Source organism: Carlito syrichta, unplaced genomic scaffold, assembly GCF_000164805.1.
Source record: "Carlito syrichta isolate Samal-C Ts95f unplaced genomic scaffold, Tarsius_syrichta-2.0.1 Scaffold303305, whole genome shotgun sequence".
Taxonomy (NCBI): domain Eukaryota; kingdom Metazoa; phylum Chordata; class Mammalia; order Primates; family Tarsiidae; genus Carlito; species Carlito syrichta.
Genome location: NW_007247401.1, coordinates 553,830 through 572,695, shown reverse-complemented (window position 1 = coordinate 572,695; position 18,866 = coordinate 553,830). Strand labels below are relative to the sequence as shown.

The 18,866-nt window shown below is 39.1% G+C and overlaps 1 protein-coding gene across 3 annotated transcripts in view; it reads left to right on the top strand.

The window, feature by feature from the left end:
• The window catches only part of ALDH1A2 (aldehyde dehydrogenase 1 family member A2), a 117,229-nt gene that overhangs the window by 85,283 nt on the left and 13,080 nt on the right, over positions 1-18,866 (top strand). For all 3 annotated transcript variants that reach the window (XM_008058348.2, XM_008058347.1, XM_008058346.1), the window contains one exon: positions 17,789-17,891. In XM_008058348.2, coding sequence (XP_008056539.1) covers positions 17,789-17,891 — 103 coding nt within the window. The remainder of the gene's footprint in view (positions 1-17,788; positions 17,892-18,866) is intronic.

Genomic DNA, 18,866 nt, shown 5'->3' with positions numbered 1-18,866 from the left:
TCCAGCTTGGGTGACAGTGAGACCCCCCAATTCAAAATATAAAAATGAATTTAAAAAAATAATTAAAGAAAATTTTGAAAAGTGAGCATACATACCTGTTTCTCAGGATCATGAGAATTAAATGCAATATGAATTTGGGAGGCAGTAAGCAAATGTTGATGTGTAATATGACATCAAAATCTCAAGAAGGGAGAGAGCTCTAGGGGTTTGGATGGTCAATCAAGGCTTCAAGAGAAAGATTTGATTTGTAGGATATGGATAAGTAGAGTGAATTGGGGAGAAGAAACTGTTATCAGTCAACATCTAGAAGCAGGAGAATACAGAAAGTTTTGTTGGAGTAGAGTGGGGAATGGGAAGGAATTAGGGAGAAAAACTGGGGGGCAGGTTAACTAGAAAGTAATATTGTACAAATCAAGCCACTGTAAAGAATTCTGGGTTCTAAAAACTTTGACCAAATGTTGACGATGTTCCAAAGACATTACAAGAGAACTATAGGCCAATGTCTTATGGATATAGATGCAAAAGTTCTCAACAAAATACTAGCAAACAGAATCTAGCAATATATAAACAGATTATACATCATAACCAAGTAGAATTTATTCCAGGAATGCAAGTTTGGTTTAATATCCAAAAATATTAATGCAATACTCCATAGTAATTGCATAAAATACAATTATATGGTCATCTCAACAGACATAGAAGAAGCATTTGGCAAAATCTAGCACCACACAGAAACTTGTACATAAATGTTCATAGTAGCATTATTATTAATTGCTAATAAGTAGGAAATGTTTAAGTGTTCATCAGATGATGAGTTGATTAACAAAAGTGATATATCCATACAATGGAATATTAATTTAGCCATGAGAAGGAATGAAGTACTTATGCATGCTGCAACATGGATGAACCTTGAAAACATGCTAAGTGAAAGAAGCCAGTTACAAAAGGCCACTTATTATGTTATTCTATCTATATGAAATGTCCAGAATAGGCAAATCTATAAACATGAAAGTGAATTAGTGGTTGTCAGGAGCTAGGAGGGGGAAACAATGCAGAGTGACTGCTAATGGAGATGAAGTTTCTTTTGGGGGTTATAAAATGTCCTGGAATTAGATAGATGCAATGACTGTGATAGGTGCACAACTCTCTTAATAGACTAAAAAAAAACTTAATTATACATATCAAAAGTGTGGATTTACAGTATGTGAATATCTTCTTAATAAAGCTGCCAAAAATGAATGATTTTTAAAAGTGTTAAATGCTTTACATTTCAGATAGTAATAGCCACCGTTGATTTAGTACTTACTCTGTGCCAGGTATATGCTAAGATCTTTGCATACATAATCTCACTACATCTTCACAGAAACCTGGGACACCTGGGAGGTAAGCGAAGTGTGGCTGGGAGGGGTTAAATTACCTGCCCAGTTACATGCTAGTAAGTTGTAGGCTGAAAGTCACATTCAGAGCAAGTACTCCACATCACAGTGCTCTACTGATGCTCTGGCTATGGGGCTGTATGCCATCCCATGGGAGGAGGGAGTTTTTCAAATCAGCAGTGACATATTAATGGGAGTACTTAAGAAGGATACTTTCCTTGTCGAAAGAATGGTCAAAAGTATCTAATTCTGCAAGGTTATAGACACTGTTCTCACTCAATATTTTCCCTTTCATCTAAGATTCACTTTAAAATCGTATTGCTAGGCTCTTTAAATTTCATTTGTTACATTGTAAGTCTTCCATCTGTCACTTGAAAGTTTTAAACCTAAGTTATTTCAAGTCAATTCCACATTTATTGAGCACCTGCATGTCAAGCACTATGCCAGACCTTGGAGATGCAAAAGTGGGATCTTGTGTGATTCAGTCTAACCCAAGGAATAGTCTGTGGATACGTAACTGTTATAGTGTGGTATGTGTGGGAGCATGGAGGAAAAGGAGAATTCTTTGCCACTATGCTTAATAATTCCTTGATTTTGAAGATATTTTCTAAGATCAAAGCTAGAACTAAAATTCTCTTATTCATCATAGGTTTCAAATGCATCTGCGTATCTAGGAGAAATGCCATTAGTTCAAGATATTTACATTTGAATGAAAAGCTACTTTATTCAAAGATAAAAGTACTTTGAGAAAAAGATAACTCTACATCCTAATCACATAGTTGTTAGTATTCACAACTGGGAAGAACTTAGGTCTACTTTCCTTTTCTCTTACCTCTAATTTCTTCGGAGAAAATGAAATTGTAGTGGTACGGGAACCATAGTACAGAAAAAAACTTGGAGGAAAGCATCACCAGCTGAGGTGACTTTTGTGAGCAATGTGTTGCTTGATAGTGACAGATAATAAAAAAATACTTACATAACTCAATTCTCAAAATAATTTCCCATGCCAGATATTAAAAGAACCAACATTTCTGAAAGCCCAATACATATTTTGCTGCAGGGTAGGATAGGAGATTAGTTTACACTGTTTTCTCTCAATAGCAAATACAATTTTGATTTTTGTCATTCCAGCAGTTTTATTCTTAACAGCCATTTAAACGCCAGAGCTGCAGATTTTACATGAATTCAGTGCCTTTCCTTGAAAGTCTCTTTAATAGGATATGAAAAGTCTTATAGAGATGGGGAAAAAAAAACAAACAACAAAACAACCCAGCCCTAAGTACCTAAATCATACCAGATGGGATATGTTGAAGAGTTGTATGTGTCAGATTTCCTAGGGTCCTCAACTCTTGATAGGCAAGCTAGCACTAGGCACCACATGCTCAATAATTGCTAAACACATAATTACAATGTTCTGGTGAGGGTAGTTAATATTTAAGGGACACAAAAGTGTGCAAAGTTAGATAAAATACTTTTTTTTTCTCTACAGCTATTTCTCATAAATCATCTTTCTATTCCTCAGATTATATTGCTCTCAACCACACTCAGGCCAAGTTAATTTCTATCTACAAAACTGTGCCAATGGCTTATCATAAGCAAAGATAATTCTTAAGCTGAACAGTTAATGATCAATCTGATTAACCTAATGATCAACAAAGACCACTTCACAGAATTTTACGTTCACTTAGGAAGCTTAGAGCTTTAATATAGTTCAGTTTGATTTAATTTTTCTCCATCTTTTATTTAGAGTCTCTTAAGGGGAAAATAAAATACTTCCTAGTCTTTGCTAAAATGAAAACTTCAAAGAACACTGTAGAAAACACTATACCTTGCCTCTCTCTAAAAAACTATCATAGCACTTTTTCAATAAGAAATTCCAAACTCAGTCTTCAAATTGTACCAAAGAAATTAAGATTAAGTATGCCAGTCATATCAGAAAACTAGACTTAATTTGAGCATCTATTATGGTTGTATGGATTCATTCACAGTACATGTTATTATTTAATTTTTCCGGGCCACAGATTTCCTGTCTGTAGATTAGGAAGGATTGTACCTATTTCATGGATTGTGAGGATGGAATAAATAAACTCTGTGTCTTGAATGTGGCCTCCATAAAGCACATGTTAGAAACTTAATCTCCAGTGTGTTGAGAGGGGGAAACTGGTGGAAGGTGTTTGGGTCATGAGAGCCCCACCCCCACATGAATAGATTAATGCTATTATAAATGAGCTTGTGGCTGTGGGTTCCAGCTCTTGCTCTCTCACAAGCTCTCTCATGCTCTCTTACCCTTCCACCTTCTGTCATGGGATGGCACAGTAAGAACGACCTTACCAGATGTGGGTCCCTTAACTCTGAACTTCCCAGACTCCGGAATTGTAAGAAATAAATGTATTTTCTTTATAAATTAAACAGTGTTCTATTATAGCAACACTAAACAGACTAAGGCAAACTAGTATATCTAAAGTGTTTAGCACAAGACACTAATTCTTAGTAAAGTATTAGTAAATATTAACTATTATTGTTTTCTATTTATTTTTAAATGAGGTTTATAGAACAATTTATGCTTGGGAAAGTATGATATAATAGGAGGGCTACTGGATTCAATCAATCACAGATCAGATTTCAGTTTTCCTGCTGTATGATTTTTGGCAAATTATTTAGTCTCTCTGTTCTTTCATTTCTTCGTCTATTAAGAAGGCCTATGAATAACTCCCCACAGGTTTATTTGTGGATTGAGTTAATGTGTTTGAAAGTTCCAATCATATTGCTTGGTACATTGTAAGAACTCAGTAAATATTAGTTGAATCTAAAACTTCGATTTGCAAATTATATGTCTGTTGATAACAAATTCCTGCTCTTCTCTGACAACTTTATTCTCCTTTTGTTTATTCTGTGGCTTTTATAAATATTTTAACCATTTTTGACTTCTGATAAGTGGATTTGTGTGTGTGTAAGTTTGCTCTTCTATTTCACTTTTTTGGAAAATTGCCTAGATGCTTGCTTGGACTAACTGAATTTGACCTCTTTCTTTTTCATTAGAATAGTGTACTAGATTTAGAACATGAGTGCTGGAAGAGGATGCCTGGTACCTATTAAGAAACTCACTTATGATTTCTTGGTGTGGCCTACAGGGGCAGCTACTCCTTCAACCTGAGTTTGCCAGAACTGGATTCTGGTGAAGGGAGAAATTTCTTTGCAGAAAAATGTAATGTGGCTGCCTTTGTTTTTCAGCAGTTGTGCAAGGATCACCTCATCCACAGTTGTGTGGGTGGAGTGCTCATCAAAAACACAGATTCCTGGGCACTACTCAAGATCTCTAAGTTAGATTGAAATAGGTCAGGGAATTCTCATTTTAAGAAGCTTACCTATATTATATTCATTGATGTTCAAGAGTCACTAGGTCACACATTATCTGGATAGTTGGGTCACGCTCTAGAACATGTTTCTAGGCCAATTTTAGGAAAAAACCCACAGTTCTGAGTTTGTTCATCTGTGCTAAATAAAACATTTCTGGAAACTGAAAGGTACCACTCATATTGTCTGCTCTGTCTATAGTTGCGTTCAGCGATCACCTCTCCTAAGCACCTTAAGGAAAAAAAGGAATTCAGAATCAGTTTAGTAAAGCAAGGACATGGTCCAAAGCATTCTCTATGCCCATAAATTAACCAAGAAACAAAAAAATGCCAGTATTGTATTTTGCAAACTTTGCCTAAAAGTTGATACATATTATAAAGCTATACAGAATTGGCAACATAGCAAAACATCTGACTGAAGACAGGGGATCTAATTGACATGTGAGCAAAGTTTTACATTGCTTATATTTCTCAGAAAGAAGCTGTGACTCCTGGTGCAACTGTAAAGTAACACAACTTATTTCCGTAAGATATTCCGTATAAACAAGTAGCACTGCAGCTACTCCTGAGACACTTTGAAGTGTGTATGTAGTTCATTACGTTCTCCCTCACTCCTGGTCCTTGTGTACACAAGCAGCCCTTGAACGCAGAAAGACACGAACGGCGTTCTAGCAGCAAAAAAGAGATGACTTTGACAATCTTAGAACTAAGATTCCCCTTTCATTCCAAAAACTTTTTATTCCCAACTGTGTGTCTGGCACTGGTGTATAAAGATACCCTTAAGTCACTCTATATTTTACAAATGAAACCACCGAGTCTTCTCCAGTATACAGTGCATGGAACTGAATATTGGTAAAATCACCTGAGTTCATCATGAACGTGTATTTCCCTCCCTTCTCTTTCATTTCCATGCTCCAGTCTTAGACCCCAATTGTGTAGGTTAGCACAGCTCCAGTGTGCTATCTCCAGACTTAGCTATGAGAGTTTCTTCTTAAGCAATTTTTGTTGATTTAGCTCGTCTCTGCTTAAGGCACTGTTTTTTAGGGAAAGTCCAAGATTAATTTCAATCATAACTATTGGTTTCTGAACATGGAAATTAACCACTCTTGTCCACTCCAGCTCTTCCTTCCCTGTGAGATCATTAGTATAAAATGTTTTTCACCTGTAGTAAACTACCTAAATTGATCCATTTAATTATTTATTTGCTAGTATGAAAGTAATCAAATGAGTGAATCAACACAGAATGCTGTTGAGGAAATTTTCCTGAAATAGTTCACTTATCATTATAAACTTTTCTCTTTTTTTGAGTCAGACTCTCTCTGTGCCACCCAGGCTGGAGTGCAGTGGCATGCTCACCACCACCACAGCCTTGACCTGCTGGGCTCAGGCGATCCTTCCATTTCAGCCTTCCTCTTTTTTGAGCCCTAGACTTCTAGCTGCAGAGGGAACATCTCCACATGGATATTCATCACATAACAATTTCCCATTTCCATGGGGTAACAGACAAATTAATTAATGGCTTGGTCCTGCTTTCTTCATCACCTTCGTCTCCCACTGCTGCCTGTTGCACACTGACCTTACCAGGCTGCCTGCAAACCCCAAATGTGACGTTCCTTTCACAGTTATTTGACTTTGCACATGCCATTCCTTCTACCTGAAATGAACCTTCTTCCCTTATCTATCCAAGGAGTCTTTAACTCAGTAATTTGTTCTACTTTCTGTGCAGATAAGAGAACTGATCCAACTTCTTGGCCATGATGCTTTTTTCTTCTAAATTTGTAATCATATGTTGCCTCATTTCATTCCCATCATCATAATTCAGTTTATTGACCTCTAATCTGTTCTCTACTTTCACCACTTTTTGTTTTCTTTAAAGTTTCTTTTTTCTTATTCACTTATATTTTTCCTTTGGGGCTCTAATATTTTAAAAATTAATTGATTTATTCCCAATATATTTGGCTTTAATGAAAACTATTAAATCATATTTTATTTATTATTTATTTAATTTTATCAACATTAATAAAAATTTGATACAAATTCTTTTTACAAAATCTCAGCAATAGAATGAAAAGTTAACATTTTTTAAATTTTAAAGTTGTGGGGTACAATTCAAAGTTAGATATACAAATGGTCATTGTGTAGGTAAAGTTTGGGCTTCACTTTGGTCCCCACTTCACCTGGTTTGAGATCAGGTACCCTTATTGATGAGGTGTGCCGCCCTAAATCATATTTTAAAAGTCATCAGGTAGATTGAATATAATTTTTCTACCAATAGTCCACAAAAAACAATAAAGAGATGTATGACATAATTTCTCAAATAAATTAACATTTGTATTGTTTAATGTATATTAACAGCTTTATTGAGGCATAATTATGATATAATAGATTTCACATGTTTAAAGTGTGTAATTGGATGTCTTGGCATATATGTCCATCCACCTGTGAAGCCTTCAGCACAGTTCATAGTGAAAACAGCCATCACCCTCAGAAGTTTCTTAGTGCCCCTTTATAAATGTCTCTCTTCTTTCCCTCCAACCCCATAGCCACATTCCCAGGTACTAAGCACTGTAGATCGATTCAAGCACTGCAGATCATTTGCATTTTTTGAATTTCATATAAATGGAAATATATATATATACACACACACACACACACACACACACACACACTCTCTCTTTTGTCTGGTTATTTTTACTCAGCACAACTATTTTGAGATTCAGTCGTGTTACATATAGCAATAATGTATCCCTTTATGTTGTTGAGTAATATTTTTTTTTCAATCTTTTTTTTATTTTTGAGTTGGAGTCTCACTCTTTTGCCCAGGCTGGAGTGCAGTGGCACTCTCACAGCCACCGTAGCCTCAATTTGCTGGGCTCAGGTGACCCTTTCTCATCAGCCTTCCAAGTAACTGGACTCACAAGCACACGCCACCACACTCGGCTAATTTTTTGATTTGTTGTAGAGACGATGTCTTGCCAAGTTTCCCAGGCTGGTCTCAAACCCCTGGACACAGGCAGTCCTCTCGCCTCTGCCTCCTAAAGTGCTGGGATTACAGACGTGAGCCACTGCACCTGGCTACTGAGTATTATTTCATTTATGGATATACAGTTTGAGTATTCCTAATCTAAAATCTGACATGCACCAAAATCTGAATCTTTTGAGCAAAAACACGATGCTTAAAGGAAATGCTCATTGGAGCATTTCAGATTTTGTTTTTCCAGATAAGGGATGCTTAACCAGTAAGTATAATCCAAATATTTCAAAGTATGAAAAAAGCCCCAAACATTTCTGGACCCAAGCATTTTACATAAGGGATATTCAATATATGTCATAGTTGTTTTTACCTACTCACCTGTTGATGAACATTTGGGTTGTTTCCAGTTCAAGATGACTACAAATAAAAGCTTCTATGAATATGTATGTATAAATTGGGCTACATGTTCTTTTCTTTTTGGTAAGTGCCTAGGAATAGAATGTCTGGACCATATAGTAGGTTAAGAAGCTGCTAAACTGTATTCCAAAGTGGTTGTACCATCTTACATGTCCACCAGCTATGTATATGATTTTCAATTCCTTTACAATCTCACCAACATTTGGTATGGTCAGTCTTTTTAATTTCAGCCACTCAGATAGGCACACATAGTGTTCTGTCAATGTGGTTTTGATTTTCAATTCTCTACTATTGAGGTGTCTTTTCACTTTAGTATTTGTCATTGTATATCTTCTTTGGTGAAGCATCTTTAAATATTTGCCCATGGAGGCAGTTGTTTGTTTTCTTATTGCTGAATTTTGAAAATTCTTTGTATATTCTAGATACAAGTTTTTTTGTGTTTTGCAAATATTTTCTCCCAGTCTGTGACTTGTCTTTTCATTCTCTAAATAGTGTCTTTTGAAGAGAAAATATCTTAATTTTAATGATGTCCAGCTTATCAATATTTTCTTTTCTGGGTCACACTTTTGGTATTGTGCCTAAGAAATCTTTGCATAACTTAAGATAAGAGATTTTTTTCCTATGCTTCTGTTATGATGTCCCTAGGGAGATGGGACTTGATACATCACGAAGTGTCTGGGACAGTCAGCAACAAGAACCTTATTTGAGGTGGCTGTTTTCCATTTTACTTTAGCAGAAGGTTTTTAGAAAGCAAACAATTTTACTCAAATTAAAGATGGGATTAATTTCTCTGTATGAAGCTAAATATGTATGCCATGTATGTAAATATTTAACAAGTGACTATGAAAGAACTCTTATAAACATAAGTCAATAAACAACCTCAATAAAGTACAGGGAAACAGTTTGCATTTTGCTTAGTATAGTGTTTTCTTTATTTCAGTTAGGTTAACAAACTATGATTTCATCATTAGTCAACAAGATAGTAGAGAGACCATCAAAGCAAACTACAGGAGATTCCAGATTGATTCGTGCCAAACAAATGTTTGCAGCTAACAGCTGTATTATCACTCATGCTAATTTACACAGCCGGAGTTCTCCTTTCATTTCCTAAGTGAGATAAATGTCATGTTGCATGATACAAACACTGTCTCTGCTGCTGGAGTAATGAATCAGGTCAGCGCTCTCCTCTGTGTATCTTCACCCCTCATTGTAGGTGGGGGAAGTTGCCTGTTACAGTTTTAGCTATTTTTAATTTATTTTTTATTTTTTTTATTTTTGAGTTGGAGTCTCACTCTGTTGCCCAGACTGGAGTGCAGTGGCCGGTCCCAGCCACCGCAGCCTCGACCTGCTGGGCTCGGCGATCCTTCCACCTCAGCCTTCCAAGTGGCTGGAACTAAGGTGTGCTATCACACCCGGCTAATTTTTTGATTTATTGTAGAGATGAGGTCTCACCAAGTTGCCCAGGCAGGTCTCGAACCCGCGGGCTCAGGCAATCCACTCACCTCAGCCTCCCAAGGCGTGGGATTACAGGCTGAGCCACCGAGCCCGGCTGTTTTAGCTATTTTTTAAAACAGCTGATTGGCCTTTTTCTAAGGTTGTTTGAGTCTATTAGTGTGTCATCCAACATTGTAATAAAAAATACCGGTATGATATGACAAAACCTTTGTGCAGCTTGTAAACTATTAGCTTTCTTTCCCTTTTTAAAAATTCTTAAATCAAAACGTGTGTACTAAAAAAATAAGTAAAAGTATATCATAGTGTCTGCCTGCTAGATGAGATTCCATGATTTTTTTCTTTAGCAATGGTAAATCAAAGGTTCTGCAGCAGGTGTCTCTCCTTAGAGCTCAGGCTGAGTCTGAACAGGCCATAATGTGTTCATCCTTTTAGCTTACCTAGTTAGTGGGACATAGAGTACCCGCAACTTAAGTACTCTATGCTTCTTCTTATCAAAGCAGACCAAAACAATCAAAATCTTGATTTTAAAAAAATTACCTGAAAAAGATATGGAGACTCTTATATAACAAAAGATGACTAAATGTACAGGGCAATTAATCTAGAACATGTTAGTGGTAGAAGGTGTTTTTAACTGTCAGAATCCTGCTTATAGCAGAGGGGAACTTACCTCCAGGGCAAGGTCTAGACAAGAAGAAGGGCCACAGAGAAGGTGTGGCAGAGGGAAAAGAGGCAGAGGCTCGGTGTGGACATTCTGGGTCCAGTCCTGGCTCTTCCAGTGGGTACCTGTTAGCAAGTCACTTTTTGACTTCTCTGAATCTTTTTTTTTTCCAATTATAAAGTGAGGTAATAACTTTTGCCTCTCATGATTGTCATGAAGATGTAAAAGAATAATGTTTGTGAAAACAAGTTGTAGCCGGGTTCGGTGGCTCAGCCTGTAATCCCGTGTTTTGGGAGACTGAGGTGAGTGGATTGCCTTAGCCTGCGGGTTCGAGACCTGCCTGGGCAACTTGGCAAGACCTCATCTACAATAAATCAAAAAATTAGCCGGGTGTGGTAGCGTGCGCCTGTAGTTCCAGCTACTTGGAAGGCTGAGGTGGGAGGATCGCTGGAGCCCAGCAGGTCGAGGCTTTGGTGGCCGGGAGCAGCCACTGCACTCCAGTCTGGGTGACAGAGTGAGACTCCAACTCAAAAGGAAAAAAGAAAACAAGTTGTACAAACTAGGTGCTCAATCAACAATAACATTAAACAGTTGGAGAATAGAACCAGCAATGAAAAGTTAGAGACAATTGTGAGAGAAATGCCTTTAAAGAATTTTTAATTCCATAGTTTTTAACCCTAGCAGAGCATTAGAACGTCCTTGGGAACTTTGGAAAAATATTCATGCCTGAGTGCTCCACTCCAGACTAACATGATCAGAATCTCTGGAGATTGTGCCCAGACATAGGAAAAGATTTCAAGTACCCTGGGAATTCTGATGTGAAGCCAGTGTTAGAATCACAGAGTCATCCGTGCATTAGAGATGAGAAAATTAAAGTCAAGGGTAAGAGAGAAGCTCAAGGTCCTCCAGCTCATTGTGGCAAGGCTAAGCCTTGAACATAGGCATCCTGTGTTCTCTCATTTTTGCTGCACTAAGGCTTGATGTCTTCTGATTTCCAAGGATCTTAAGAGCAGCTATCATGTTCTGGCTTACTGTCTCAACAAATGTGATTGAAAATTTTTTGTCTGGGCCACAAACTGGTGGGCCACGACTTTAATCCCAGCACTTTGGGAGGCCAAGGTGGGAGGATTGCTTGAGGCCAGGAATTTCAGACCAGCCTGAGCAACATAGAGTGATCCCATCTCTACACAAAATAATAATTTAAAAAATTAGCCGGGCACAGTAATGCTCGCTTGTAGTCCCAGCTACTTGGAAGGCTGAGGCAGGAGGATTGCTTGATCCCAGTTCTAGGCTGCAGTGAGCTATGATTGCACCACTACACTCCAGCCTAGGCAAGAAAAGAAAAACAAACATACAAACAAAAACCTATGTGTTCATACACATACAAGAAAAATCAGCTAGAACCCCTCGCTGACAACTTCAGTCTAGTGGGGAGGATGGCTATTAAACAAGCACGGTGTGAGAGTGTTGTACAAAGCACTGTGTGGTCAGAGAAGGAACACCGAACCCTTCAGGGGAGGGGTGGGAGGGAAAACTGGCTTCTCAGAGGAGGTGGAAGAGAAAATGGAAAAAGGAGTCTGGAAAATTGAGTTTATCAAGTAAGCAAGGGGAGGAAAGGCATTGCAGGCAGATGAAACAGCTTCTACAAAGCCGCATAGGCATGTTACAAGACGGGCAGATGGTTTTCTGTGGCTGGAGTAGTGGGTGTGTGTGTGCTGGTGGGAACAGTAGGAGAGATGGCTGGAAACCTAGTTAGCGGTTCCATTGGTTTTTATAATCTTAATTTCACAGATAAAGTTTTGAAACTGCTGTTACCACTTAAATTAAAGGAACTGCTTAGATAGCCTTGATCCTGTTGCTGTCTGGTGGAAATCTGAGCAGTTTAATTTGGCCTGTTATTTCTGGGTATTTTAGAAATACCCAATTCACATATTTTTGGCATTTCTATTTTCATCACAGTTGGAACCAGGAAGCACAACAATGAAAATTAAGAAAGAGAAGGAGGAGGAAGCATAGAGTACATCTGTTTGGGATTTCAGAAATGAAAAGATATTACAGAAATCTGGCATCTTTGACAGTTTATGGAGATCTTTAGTGGAGATTTATTATTCTATCTTAAAAAAGTGTCATATCTCTGAGAAGACATTCACCCTAGTGTGTGTGTTTAAACTGCTCTGAGAAGGAACCCACCCTAATATGAGTAACTAATTAATAAAAAGAAAAATTTTGCTCAACTTTAGAAACTCTGTTCAGGGAGCAACTGCCTTGAATAAAGAGGGAATGAAAAGCCTTTTGTGTTCTTTTTGTCCTGCATAACAGATTATTTTCCTTGCAAAGCTCCAAATTGCATTCCCCTACACTGCTGCATTGCCATGAACATGATTCTGATACATTGCAGCTCTTCCAGGGATACTCCTGATATCAATCTTGAAGCCTATTTAAATGAGGATGGGAGTCAAGGCTGCTCTGTGCCAGCATTCCTGCTGAGAATTAACCCAGTTTCATTATGTGTGGGGAGCCCCCTGTTCACTACCCTTGCCTGTTGGGGTACACAGATAAAGCTGAGAGGCTCTGCAGGGAGTGCAGAGTTAAGCGCATGATAGGAACACTATCACTTACTCTTTCGTAATGAGCTATGTGCGGGCAAATGAAAAAAGATCAGGTTGTTTTTTTTGTTATCATTCAGTGCAGCTGTGGTGCTCTTATGAAACACTACTTCTGCTCCATGAGGCAAGAAAAACACAGGAATTGCGGACAGACTCTCAGAATGAGCAGGGTCCCCAGGTGCCCTATCTGTCTTTTTTATTCCTGCAATTAGCTAGAGTACTCAGGGACGGATTTGCTGCTTACCCGGTACCTTCGTTTTGCAAATGAAGAAACTGAGGCCCAAGGGGAAGTGAGGTGGCTTTCCCAAACTGAAGGTTTGTTAGGAGCCAGAGTTTGTAGTACCAGGTGTTCTGACTCCTGTGGACCCAACTGTAGTCCATAAGCCTAAAGATGGCTATAATTAGCCAGTTGTCAGTGATGGGTCAGGAGGTATTTATTATATGAGTACATTGTGAATGTTCTGATTGGACAAGTTGAAGATGAACTCAAAATTTGGTCTCTGTGCCTTTATCCTATTTAATCTGTATTCACATAATGTAAGACTTTAATTTCCCAAACTGTATGTTGTATCTGTTTTATCTTACAAATTGCCTATTTCATCAGAATAGGGCTTGGTCTCATGAAGTACAGCCCTATCAACTTGACTTTTAAACACTTAGAAGACCTGTGAATCCTTTTTCTTGTCACGCACTCCCACCTTCTGGTCTTGTAGGAAGGGCAGAGATGACGGTGTAGCACATTTCTCCGAGGAACCACACTTACACTTGCCATTTAACAAGGGCTGCTCAACTCCAGGCTTTTGTTTCATATGTGTAATTGATTCTTTCCTAGGCTTTCTAATCCCATAGATTTTGACTTTGGAAACCTTTGCATGGGATTGGTGTCTGGAATATTTTAGCTTGGCTTGCATAAGACTTACCAAATTTCGTAAGCAGACATGGAGCCACTTCTCACTGGACTCCTTATTTTTAAATATATTATCTTTTCCTATTAATCCTCTGCTTCAGAGCCTCTTTCCCCCTTGTGGTAGTGATAATAAGAAGTACTTCCTATTTGGGGTCACTTAGTCTTGCTCTATTCACAGGGGGATTTAGGAGTAGTGATATATTTTCCAAAGACAGTTTGACCTGGAAACTGTATCATGAGAAGGCCTGATCCTGTAATTAATGACAGTTGTTCCATCCAAGCCCAACGCTATGGGTAAGAACCAGAATGGTCTGACTCTAGGTTATAACAAACTACTGCAGAACTGTAATTTAATTTGTTCAGGCCTAATATTAAATTAGAGCCAAATTTTTTTCTAACTGGACTACAAAGCCAAATTTCTTGAGCACCTGTTATGTTTACATGGGAGTCCTTTTATCTGTAAGTTCCTTGTAGGTGAGGAACTATACCTAAGAAATAGTAGGAGAACTGTAAGTATGTGCTGAATGAAGATTGGTGAAAACCAGAGTTTTTCAGGCATGTCCAGTCCTGAGGCCACTCCAGATGGAAGTGGTTCTCCCATGGTCTAACACTTCCAGTTCTTTCTTGAACTGCAACTTGACCTTCTTCCAAAGATGAAGAGGAAAGGCATTATTCATCTGAGATTTGTCTTGCAGTGTTTAGCACAAATTTGGTTTCTAAGGAAAGGCTGACAAAGCATTGACGCAGGAAAAATTATTCTTAGGTGTTCTTCTCTGATGATCAGAGACTGAGCAAGACTTTTCCTTTTGTGTAGTTACTGTAGCCATGAAAATAATCACTGGTTGACATCTCTAGTGGCAAAAGTGTTAACCCATAGAAGGGTCTGATGAATGTCAGAAATGTGGCGGCTGGGTCCTGCCTCTGCCAACCCCAAATATTTATTCAGCATCTGACTGTGTAAAATTCATGATTTTTCTTTGCTTTTGCTTGTTTCTTAAATGTAAATCTGAAGCAGAATATAAGTTTTGTAACTGAGGATTTGTAAACACTCTTTGTGTCTATAAGAAGTGATATTCCTACTCATTTTGAAGTCAGTTTGGAATGCAGGGATAAGATTTTGGTGGCACACGTTAGGTGCTCAGTAAATACAGAAAGGAGAGCAGAAAGATGGACAGAATGCTGGGAGGAAGGGAGGGAAGGAGAGAGAGTGATGGCTTGAGCCCTAGAGTTAGCCTGCACAGAGTCCAGCAGGTTCTGTCATTAACTAGCCAGTTAACTTGGTAACATTCATTCACTTCTAACTGTTAAATGTGCTCATCTCTAAAATAAGCTAATACCTACTTCATAGGGTTTTTGAGGGGCTTAAATGACTTAATGCATATAAATATCTGACACAGACTTCTCAATAAATGTCAGTTTTAAAAAATTTTATAAATCATATATTAATTCCAGTGATTGTCTTCTTGAGAGAGCACTTACCTGTTTATCTTCCTGAACTTTAAAATGAGTCTGCATTAATTAATTTGGCTTCCTGCAGAGCAAAGCGGGCCAAGCACACTGATACTCCTCAGAAGAGCAGGCAGTCACAGATGATAACATTCTCATCCCCCACCCCCACCCCCCAGGTGCTGGCATGAAGTCAAGGGGCTGCTGTTTCCCAAACTGCCCTTCAGTGTGAGTTTATCCCACTTACTAAGGGTCTCAGGCCCCAGTCACAGTTTTCACCTTTTGCCAGAGCAGAGGGCTAGAGTCTCCTTTCCTTTGTGTCTGTGTATTTGCTTCTCAATGGAGCATGGTTGCCTGAGAACAAGGCCTTTACTGAGCCCAAGTCTTCCTAAGGCATTGACCTGGAAGTAGAAGAAATGCAAGCTGGCAAGAGCAGGGAAGGCGCACCTGACTGGTGGGCCAAAGTTTGCCCATCAGTCTTTAGGGCCAAGTGTTGGCATTTCCTAACATGTTGGTAAGTAGCATTGTTCTGCAAATCAAGAAACTCTAGTTCTACCTCTTTCGGAAACATGGCTTTTTTCTCCTCAAGGTTAGCTTTTCTCAGAACAGAGGTATATTTTGTAGAATGTTTTTTACAGTGAGGCAGAGTTATAGTGAAAACACAAAAGCACTTAATCCAGCTAATTAGTAATACTGGAGACTGGGGGATAGTTACAAGGTTCCCTTGGTGTTTTTCTGAAGCAGTTACTAGATAGTCATTTTTGGAGCTCTGGAGGAGACCTGCTTTGGAAGACCTAGCAGTACCTCTCCTTACAGTCACCTCCACGTCTCTTCATTGAACAATGGCTTCTCACACTTGCTCCTAGTTGACATGTCTGGGCACTTACTGTGTGTCAGGCTGGGTTCCAAGTGCCACATATGGTAAATTATTCAACCCTCAAGACAGCTAAATTATGATGTACTTACTATTTTTATCCTCATTTACAGAGGAGGGAACCAACATTTATTTAATGTTTTAGAGACATTAAATAAATTTCCTAAAGTTAAACAGTTGATAAGTGATAGAACCAGTAAAAAATCTGGGCAGTCTAGTTCCAGAGCCTTTTCTCTTAGCCAGGACTGTTCACTGCCTAGGAAGTTGTTAGTCCTACTGGAGGATCTCAGCAAGGCTCAGCGAGGACTGCAGGAGTCGAAAGCAAATTTAGCATTTCTCTTCTCCAGACCTTTGAAATGTTTAATTTTCAAGTAGAATCCCAGGGACAAGTAGCATTTTCCATCTCAATAAGAGCAAATTGCCTATATGGTGGCTCAATATATTTTCTAGAAAGTGACCTCTTTTCTCCAGGAGAGTAACAGCCTGTTGCAATCTGGTTCTTCAGGAGCATCCACTGAGTTGGAGTTTGGCTTGCAGGATATTTATTAGGGATCCCTGCTGAAGTCAAGGTCTTTATACTCCTGTCACCCCCAGTGGGTGGGAATGGGCCACCCAGGGAAGGGCATCCCCTTGGACAAGGGAATTCTTTTCAGCTGAGGCAGGCCCTGAAGCAGCTGATGGTTGCAGGCTCTCTCCTGACAGCTCCCCTTCCCTTGAGGCGACGAGTTCTTCCTTGAGCAGGGGCTTGAGGTAGTGCATCCCTGTTTCCATTTTGATACTTTCAATTTCATCACAAATGTGAGTCTACTCATTGGCAATAGTTTCCCCCAACTCAGTCTTGTTTGCTTGGATTCAAGATAAACGACATTTATAGTATTGAACAAGTAGAGACTGAGTTCCCCAGCTATCTAGAATATTTTTACTAAGCCCTGAGCAGAGGCAAGGGTATAGTATTAATAGTCTGTTTAGATCATGTGATAAAAATCATATCTAGCATTTTTAGAGATACATGAACAATTTGTTTTACTCTCATCATGTCTTTCAAGTGGAGCCACTTGGATTTTTTTCTAGAGGCCAGAATCCAGAGCTAAAGGCCACAAGGCAGTGATGAAAATCTCTTGTTACATTTTGCTTGCCAGTTGTTTTTAGAGAAATCTCTCAGTGATTAAGATTCCAGATTTAACTCCCTTTTCCTCGCTCCTTCCATTGTGAAACTAAAGAGATCCTCCAATTCACTTCAACATGGATATTAAACTGCATCCCACTGACCTATATCTTGTCCACCCAAGTTTGGCACAAGAGCTGTCCCTGTGTTATTCAGTGAGCTTGTTTTCCTTTTAGGATCCATTACTGTTGCATCCTGTTGTTGTCCAGAGCTAGCTTTGGCTAATGATTATGTCAGCTGCAGGGCATGAAAAACCTCTCTCCAACCCGCGGACTCAGGCAATGCACTCACCTCGGCCTCCCAAAGCGCTGGGATTATAGGCTGAGCTACCGTTGGCGAGACCTCATCTCTACAATAAATCAAAAATTAGCCAGGTGTGGTAGCGCGCGCCTGTAATTTCGGCTTCTTGGAACGCTGAGGCAGAAGGATCTCTGGAGCCCAGCAGGTCGAGGCTGTGGTGGCCAGGAGCAACCACTGCACTCCAGTCTGGGTGACAGAGTGAGACTCCAACTCAAAAAAAAAAAAAGAAAAACCTCTCTCTATTCTCTTTCTTCCAGGTTGGAAAACTTATCCAAGAAGCAGCTGGAAGAAGTAATTTGAAGAGAGTAACTCTGGAACTTGGAGGAAAAAGTCCTAATATTATTTTTGCCGATGCTGATTGTAAGTCAAACACAAATCTCATACATGTTCCAGCACACTACCATTTGGTGCTCTCTTTATATCTCCTGTTTTGATGGGATACTAAAGAAAAAGATCTTTGAAGCTAAGGGAAATGAAGAAGATCTCCTTCTGAGGAAAAAAAATTTAATGTGGGGGAAGGAGCACTTCATTAATTGAAAACTGAACAGTTGTTTCTAGAGGTGAATTTTGACTCTATGATTTGAGAGAATAGAGTAGAAGAGATGAAGGCTTGGTCAGTAGCATGAAGTAGAAAGAGCAGTGGCCGCAGCTACCAAACACCTGAATTACAGTCCCTCTGCCTAGACTCAAGAAATATGTAACTTTTCAGCTGTGCCTGGTAGTTGGTAGATCATTACAAACTAATCCTGCTTCACTAGCCTGCCAGCATTTTCCCAAATCCTTCTCTGTTTAGTCATTCCAACCCCTTTCTGCTGCTCCCATGATTTTCAGTTAGGATGAACACACACTCAGGCCAGCTGGGTAGTCCTAAAGCTGAGGTGCTCACATTTTGCCAGTAGGACCTCACAGAGGCTTAGAGTGGTAATCTGAGAAACCCTATGTCTCCAGGAAGGATGCTGCCTAGTCCATTCTGCACAGGTGTGATCTTTCTGTTTTGAAAAGCTCGCCTGGGAAGGAAACTCAAAAATCTCATTCAGTGATTCTTTTTTTTTTTTTTTTTTTTGCTTGGGAGAGCTGCTTTCCCAATTTCACCACCAGAGAGATCAGAAAACGGAAAACAGATCACTTGAGTTTCCACCTCAGCTTGGAATTTTCAGAGTTCAGTTTTAGCTTTATACAAGTTGTCAAGGGGATCAGAATTCTCATACCTATTCCTCCTGAGGAGTAAGCATTCCATCCGCATGACATTCATTCATTCATTCTGCCAGTCAGTCGGTTATTTGGTTACTAGGAAAGACCAAATTAATCAGTACTGTTTTGAAGTATAAGAGATGA